General features: G+C 42.0%; 2 protein-coding genes across 4 annotated transcripts; one reads left to right on the top strand and one right to left on the bottom strand.

Annotated features, from left to right (window-relative positions):
- Positions 1-630: 630 nt before the first annotated feature.
- On the bottom strand, positions 631-4,488 carry LOC118104381 (hepatic lectin-like). Of its 2 annotated transcripts, XM_047339236.1 has the most exons (7): positions 4,256-4,487; positions 3,888-3,965; positions 3,107-3,220; positions 2,593-2,655; positions 1,183-1,334; positions 982-1,106; positions 631-904 (listed from the first exon to the last, which is right to left on the bottom strand). In XM_047339236.1, the coding sequence occupies exons 1-7, from the start codon at positions 4,317-4,319 to the stop codon at positions 745-747; spliced, it is 756 nt and encodes a 251-aa protein (XP_047195192.1). In that variant the 5' UTR covers positions 4,320-4,487; the 3' UTR covers positions 631-744. The 2 variants fall into 2 exon arrangements, with proteins under 2 accessions (XP_047195192.1, XP_047195193.1); XM_047339237.1 differs by lacking the exon at positions 2,593-2,655 and having other exon boundaries at positions 4,256-4,488.
- A 741-nt stretch (positions 4,489-5,229) lies between these two features.
- On the top strand, positions 5,230-7,380 carry LOC118104389 (zinc finger MYM-type protein 4-like). 2 transcript variants are annotated; one of them, XR_007032568.1, is made up of 5 exons: positions 5,230-5,541; positions 5,630-5,838; positions 5,933-5,992; positions 6,841-6,901; positions 6,999-7,380. XR_007032568.1 is itself a non-coding variant. In XM_035151226.2 (3 exons), exons 1-3 carry the CDS (start codon positions 5,448-5,450, stop codon positions 5,987-5,989), a joined length of 360 nt encoding a protein of 119 aa, XP_035007117.2. In that variant the 5' UTR covers positions 5,230-5,447; the 3' UTR covers positions 5,990-6,106. The 2 variants fall into 2 exon arrangements, 1 of the variants encoding a protein (XP_035007117.2); XM_035151226.2 differs by lacking the exons at positions 6,841-6,901; positions 6,999-7,380 and having other exon boundaries at positions 5,933-6,106.
- Positions 7,381-7,759: the final 379 nt, after the last annotated feature.

Consider the following 7,759-nt stretch of genomic DNA (forward strand, 5'->3'; position numbering starts at 1 on the left):
ATCTTCATCAAGACTTCCGGTTCTGACGCAATTCACTTCTCTCCAGTCGCTGCACATTCATGTTTTATTTCTTGTTTCCTTTCAGTCGGTTGAATGTCAACACTTTCAGTTGTGACCTGAGATCTGCGTCATTTTATTTGGAATAAAGAAGAAAGTTTTGAAAAGTTATGTTTGATTTTCCTTCCCATCTCTCCGGATAGAGAAAGACTTGGATCTCTGCCTCACCCGCAGCGAAACGATATTTCTTCATTCATATTTTAAGGCAAAACTATCGAGTGTAAATAAAAACTGACTCCAGGTCTGGAAAGAGAAGCCAATGCAGAAGTGCCTGAAACTTGTATTCTCTCAACCGACCAGCAGAGGGCGACTCCACTGGTTGTTTCTATAGAAGTCTATGAGAAAATGACTCAAAATAACTTCTCACCACATTAATAAATGTCAGTAAACATTTTTCCCGAGGAGGTTGAGATGTTCTCAATCTCTAGTTTCTCACACAAACACTCAGAATAGACTCAACAGGAAAGAAGGAGATATTATATATAATATTTAATATTCATAGATTTTATATGAGGGAGGAGTAGACGTCACTTTAAAATAACAAGGAAACTGAAGAACATATGAGACTCTAGATATTATTCAAAGTTGTTTATATCTGGAGAAGATCTTCATTAATAAAGCATCATGCCTCAGTTTGTGAAAGTGGCTGAGGACTCGAGCTCAATCTGATCCAACTGGATTTCAGGCTCATGCTTTTTCTGGTTTCTCACAAACACTTTTATGAGGCGATTTGCAGGATCCATCGCTCCAGGACTTCAGGTATTCCACCCCCATCCTCACACAGTCCTCTCCATCAGGATTCGGCTCTTTCCAGTCGTCTGGCTCGTAGTGACGCCAAAACGTCAAACTGGGAAACACAGAACCGGATCCATGAAAACCTTCATACTGACGTCGATGACAAAAAGTGTTTTCACAATAACAAACCTTGGATTCAGTCGTGTGTCGTCCACCCAAAGCCATTCACTCTCGTTCTTTGAGTCTGTCAGTCCGATCCAGAACCTGTCCTCAGGTTTGTCCATTTTTCCTCTCAGTCTAGACACCAGGAATCTCTGAAGAGGAGAAGGTGATTTATCTGTGACGATGTGATAAAATATGAGAACATCGACCTGCAGCAGTGTTTTATACCTGCTCCTCTCTGTTGTTTATCACAACCAGGTCTCCTCTCATTGATCTGCATTGTCTTCTACTCTGATTCCAGGTTAAAGTAACCGAGGAGAAGAAGTAGCACTTTCCTCCATGTGGCTCCCAGCCGTCCTCGCACCTCGGACATGCTTCATCTTTGGAGAGATAACAGCAAAGGAAATCACTGGTTACTTTAGATCTGGAAGCTGCAGTGACTTTGAATGTGAAGAGTTTTGAATGACTGATGAAAATCTGACTTTGAGAGGGTGGTGATACACTGCCCTTGAGCAAGGCAGCTATTCTGCAACTGCAGTTACAGTCAATAGCTGTGTCTTAATTCAGGGGCAGTGACTACGCTGTCCCATATCAGAGGCTCCTTCAAATGGGGCCGACAAATGCATCCGTCTAACCCAGAGAAACAAAGGCTCCAACGGGTGGATCCTTCCTGTCCCAACCTATCCCAGAATTCATTGCACTTAGGTGACAAACCCTTTTTCAAAAGGTTGATGGTGCCGGCAGGCATTGAGACGTCCGATGCTTCTCGTTATCACGCTTTAATTTAACTGAACATCTAATGGGACAAATATTTAAAGGGGACATAGCATGCCCATTTTACCACAAGTTGATATGGTTCCTTGGGGTCTTAATGAAATGTCTGTAACATACTTTGGTCAAAATACCACAAGGATCATTTAAAACCCTTTTTACCCTGTATAAAACAGCCCTCCACAGAGTGACCTGTTTTGAGTGCCTGTTCCTTTAAATGCTAATGAGCCAGCTCCCCCCTCCCCCCTCTCCCCCCATGATTTTAAACGATATAAATTACATATTTTATATGATATAAATTATCAAATATGCATCCCATACTTTGTATTCCCCTTCTGTTGTCCTGGAGTTTTAATTTACCCAATCACATAATGAAGGTCATGTAGGGAGACTTCCAGTGCCTTGTTACGACACAAAACCCAGGAAGCTCAATCGAGTCACTCAAGCATGACATTTCTGACTTAGAGGAACCATAACAAAACGCGCAAGTGTTTTTTTTCCAGAGTTTTTGGGTTGGTAGACATGAGCCAGATACCCACATTAACGTGTAGAAGCACTAGCAAAGTGGAATTTGCATGCTATGTCCCCTTTAAAAAAACAAGGGGCATCAACACTTTCTCATCTTGTCTAAGTTCAGTTGTGTTGCTAGGTAACAGCAGTAAGGGCAGACACGAGCATGGAAATCCTTTGTAGACGAGAACGTCTCCTTTCTGTTCACGACCCACCAGGACGCCTCCTTCGTGGGTCGGGTCGACCGCGTCCTCTGAAGGATGCAGCCGCTGAACTGAGACAAGCTGAAGTGACTGTATCCGTCAGTCCTTCACTGTTTCTTTAATCATCATCAGGAGATGCTAATGTGTGACTTACCTCTTACTGGAGGAGGTTTACTTGTCTGCTTCACTTTGCACGGTTCTGTCTGACTGAGTATTTCTGTTAAACAAAATGTAACTTTCATCAGTCGTTCATCAGAATTGTCTGAACAGAGAAGAAGCAGAAATGTGAAGAAAATACTTTAAGAAAAAGTGACCATGCTGCAGATGAAACCTTAAAACCTTCAGAAACAAAAGAAGAAGTTTACATGAGAGATTTTTTGCCTCACATTCCTCTTGAAGCTTTTGGAGACTCTTCATGGTTTGAGTATTTTTATAAACTGATTAGAAAAAGACAATCTCATCAGTAAAGGTTAAAGCTTCATTTGATAAACGAGTCAGTTGTTGATGACGAGCAGGAGAATCATTAACTAGAAATGTTGTTAAATTCCATTTGTTGGTTTTACATCTACACAAACAAACATCTAAAAGTAAAAGTTTTAATTTCAAGAAGTGTTTGGACAGATTTTATGACTCGTTCTGAAAAATGTACTTTTAGGAATCAAACTCACGGGTTACACCAAGAGCTGTGACGGCAGCTGCCAGGAGAACACTGAGGACCAGCAGGGCCACTCGCTCCGATGTGACCCCTGATCGCCTGTTTGATGCTGCAGGTTGTTTGGAGCCTGTTCAACAGCAGAAGAGAAAGACGATGGAGATAAATGTCTAATATTCATAATCGTCTTTAAAGATGAAGTCCCACTTTCATGTCTTTTGTTTTTACAGTCGACCAACGACCAACAGAAATCAACCCTAACAGCTTAAAGATGAATTTGTAAAAACCAGAAGGAGTGTAGCCGACAGGAAGTAGAAGGCTCGACTGTTTCTTTGGAGTTGACAATAAATATTTCTCTGACCTTTCATCACAGTCACTTCCTCATTTTTTTTTATTTTCACACCACTGACTTATTCTCACACTTTTGTACAGGAAACACACGTAGATAGTTTTTACACCTTCTCTTAATCTGTCAAGTAGAATTGAACTTCCATTTTACTCAAACTAACGATGAGCATTTATTCACAGAAGTGGCTTCAAACTGATGCAGTTTACATGAGGGTCAAAATCATTTAAAGGCAGAAAACACATTTTATTATGTGATTGAACTCAAGGTTTAGGACAGGAATGTTATTTTTACTTTCTTATCCACAACAATATGGCTGCAACTAACTCATGTCCATTATCATTTGATCTGCAGATTATTTTTCCTATAATACAAAGTTTTTCATTTGTCATTTCCTTTGAAAAACGTGTGACACGATTGTTAAAATAGTTCCGTGCAGTTTATCACCCACCAGGCAGCTCTGCAGGTCGCTGAGTTTTTGAGATCTTGACTTCGGAATAAGTGGTTTCATCTGTAGAGGGTGTGGCCACTGCAACACAAAAATATACATATATGTACATTTATGTTCTGCTGGTAAATGTGTTCATGTTTCTGTCAAACAGAAAAACACAAGGGACGAATCCTGGAGACTTCTGGAACGTTTCAGTTTTACAAAATGGAAAAACAGGGAAGTCAAGTCCACCGAGTCAAAGACTGATGAAAATGGACAATTTCCAAATGAACAACTCACTGTTTTAACATCTCAAATTAATAATAATCATAATAATAATATAAAACAATGTGTACACTCAGTATTCAGTATTATACTTTAAAACTCACCATCTGTGTTTCCCCTCGCTCTTGTGAACTTAATATCAGAGTAAAGAACTTCAGCTTCAGCCATTTTCCTGCTGTGGGACCATCAGTGAATATAAATTTGGAAATAAATTTAGTTTTGTCAGACACCTGCTCGAAAACTGTTCTAATCTTTCCTGTCAGACTCAAATGTGCTGAAGGCTCTAAGAAGACGTGTAGTTCCTCCAGACCACATCATTAGGATATTTCACTTCCTCAAGTTTTGGTCAAAACCGATATTTGTGGTTTTCTAACAGAGACGTCTCAGACGTGAGTGATGTTATTCAGTTTGAATGTTTCACAAAGGAAGTGATGAAGTTGTTTATTTCGAGTAAGTACAAATTTCCCTGTATTTTTTAATACAATTATATATATTACTCTGAAGTGTTCCCTTTGTGTATGATTAGTACTTTCACTTGTTAGTACTTGAAGTATATTTTGATGTCAAGACTTTTAATTTTGAACAATAATTTTGTGTATGATGTATATTTTATATAGAGTTTGTCCACAAATAACATAAATTTAAGCAGATTATGCTCAACAATATAAACAATGAAAACTATGGAAACATATTAAATTCACTGGAGAAAAAATTAATCTGCTCTCGTTTTATGAATTCATAAATAAATTCATAAATCATTCTACTGTTTTTATTAATTCACGAGATTATTTTCAGAATTCATGTCATTAGTTTGTCTGGTTTTTCCCCTTAAATAAGAAAGGAAGTTATCTTTATCATTAATTATTAATATAAATAAAACAAATATTCTTATAAAATAAACAATTTCAGAATTAAGTTTACGCTTACGTAGAAAACCAATAAACGTGTTTACGTATTTAACTTTCCGGAATGACTCCTTGTTCGGATGTTGCACAATGACGCGTCCAGTGAGTTTCGTCCAATCAACACGCCTTCAGTTGACAGAACATCGTGACAGCCAATCAGACGCAGCATCGTCCATGCGGGGGGAGGGGTTTAACCGGTGGTAGCGGACAGGGGGCGGAGGCTCCGTCTCTTCTGACCGACTCTGCTGCGCTGTCTCCGGCTTCTCGACTCTTCACTGACCCGGTGAAAGTTCCTCCTCCGCTGCAGACATGGCTCCCAGCGCGCAGCTGAAGGAGGCGATGGCCGACATGCACGAGGGTCTGTCTGCAGGTTCTGTTGGAGAACGATCGCATGGAGAACATATTCAGTGACGTGATCTACAGCCAGTTCACCACCGAGTTCACCAAGATCCTCCAATGTCTCAGACCCTCGGTCACAGCCGCTGGTGAGTCAACGTCCAGGTCTTTATCTGTTATTTTGTGTCTCGGATCAACTCGGATCTACTCAGAGATCCTGTTTGTTCTCACCGGCAGGTTACGTCCAGTTGGGGGCGTACCCCCCCATCGTCCTCCTCAACACCCTGCTCTTCTTCTGCTGCGAGGACTTTGGCTTCACCACGGTGGAGCAGCACCGCCAGCTGTCCTTCACCCAGCTCACCTGCTGCACCAGAACCAACCTGAACCACACCCGGACCACTTCCCTGCGCTTCTACCGCCCATATCCACGACTGAAGCTCCGCCAGGTGCCAACACGACTGTGAAGATACAACAGTGATGAAGAAGATTACATCTTATTACCTCCTCTTATGTTTGCTTTGTCATGTTTATCTGACACAGACGGAGTTCCCGCTACAAACCGTCATAAAGATAACGTGGAGAATTCCCTGGAGATGATGGAGAATGTTAGGATTTTAATAACATAATTAGACACTATAGCCCCGAAAAGGATCGATTTTACGCGCACCATGTTTGTACCTTAACAGAAAGAATTAATGTGTGTGTGTCTGTGAAGATGGCAATGAAACTGAACTCTAAACAAATGCAGTATGTCAGACAGGGGTGGGGGCAGGGGCAGTTTGGGCTGAATATGTGGGAGAATGTGTGGCCTGAGAAGACTGTACATCTGTGGCATACAATACACTGTACTTTAACTTGTTCTCATACCTAACTTATTATATTACAGCCTAAACTCCATTAGCTTTATTCAAACATCACACATACATGAATGCACTGTTTTCTTAATAAACTGTGACATACCCTTAGAAAGAATTCAAGCAGCTGCCACTAGGGTCTGAAGGACAGATAGGAAAGGCGTTGTTTTGTCTAGAAAATGCGCATGCCATACTGAAGACTCACAAGGCTTCAGCCGGATAAAGGCTTGTTTCAAAACACCAAACCAAACACTGTCAGAATGTGAAGATTTGCCCAGCTACTATCTAAGGAGGGATGAAACTGGGAGCAGCTCCTCATCATTGGCGGATTCCAGTGCCTAGAGGCTGGGACCAGCCTGTGCACTAGCCACGGTGACTCCCCCTCGTTATTGACCAATGAAGTTCTACCTACTATTATAAATATTGCACCCGCCGTCCGTTCGGGGCGACTCTAGACTTCCCCGGCGGTATTAGACGGCCTGGGGCTGTACGTTGAGTGCCCATAGCTATGTTGTAGCTTTTCATTGCTTCTAAATAAATACTTTTGAACCAAGACCGACTCTTCTCTCTACCTAAGGATAAAAGAACACGACAAGAACCCGGAGAACCCGCTCCACTGCCCGGTCAGACTCTGTGAGTTCTACCTCTCCAAGTGGTGAGTGTCTGACTCGCACTTTCAGTTGAGGACGCCTGAGCAGTTCACATGTAACGACCTGTCTGAAATGTAAACGTCTTCCTCTGCTTCCTTTCAGCTCTGAGTCGGTGAAGCAGCGCAGCGACTGGTTTTTCCTTCGGTCCAGATCGCTGCTGTGTTCCCAGCAGCCCCCACTGGTTCTCCTCTTCCCCACTGGATGGCGACACCATGGAGGCCATGCTCGCTGGAACCCTCACAGTCCGAGAGCTGCAGGACAGAAGGTCGCAGAGCTTCGGCCCAACGGACAACAGACGACACCACGTTCACATGTTTTTGTTAAAGTTGTTAAAGACATTCTTTCTGATAGAAACTGTAAAGAAGAGACATCTTCATCAAGACTTCCGGTTCTGACGCAATTCACTTCTCTCCAGTCGCTGTACATTCATGTTTTATTTCTTGTTTCCTTTCAGTCGGTTGAATGTCAACACTTTCAGTTGTGACCTGAGATCTGCGTCATTTTATTTGGAATAAATGTAATGGGGTCCATCCTTAGTACACTGCCCTTGAGCAAGGCAGCTATTCTGCAACTGCAGTTACAGTCAACAGCTGTGTCTTAATTCTGGGGCAGTGACTACGCTGTCCCATATCAGAGGCTCCTTCAAATGGGGCCGACAAATGCATCCGTCTAACCCAGAGAAACAAAGGCTCCAACGGGTGGATCCTTCCTGTCCCAACCTATCCCAGAATTCATTGCACTTAGGTGACAAACCCTTTTTCAAAAGGTTGATGGTGCCGGCAGGCGTTGAGACGTAAGATGCTTCTCGTTATCACACTTTAATTTAACTGAACATCTAATGGGACAAATGTTAAGAGTTTTCC

This window comes from Hippoglossus stenolepis, unplaced genomic scaffold (assembly GCF_022539355.2).
Source record: "Hippoglossus stenolepis isolate QCI-W04-F060 unplaced genomic scaffold, HSTE1.2 HiC_scaffold_43, whole genome shotgun sequence".
Classification (NCBI taxonomy): Eukaryota; Metazoa; Chordata; class Actinopteri; order Pleuronectiformes; family Pleuronectidae; genus Hippoglossus; species Hippoglossus stenolepis.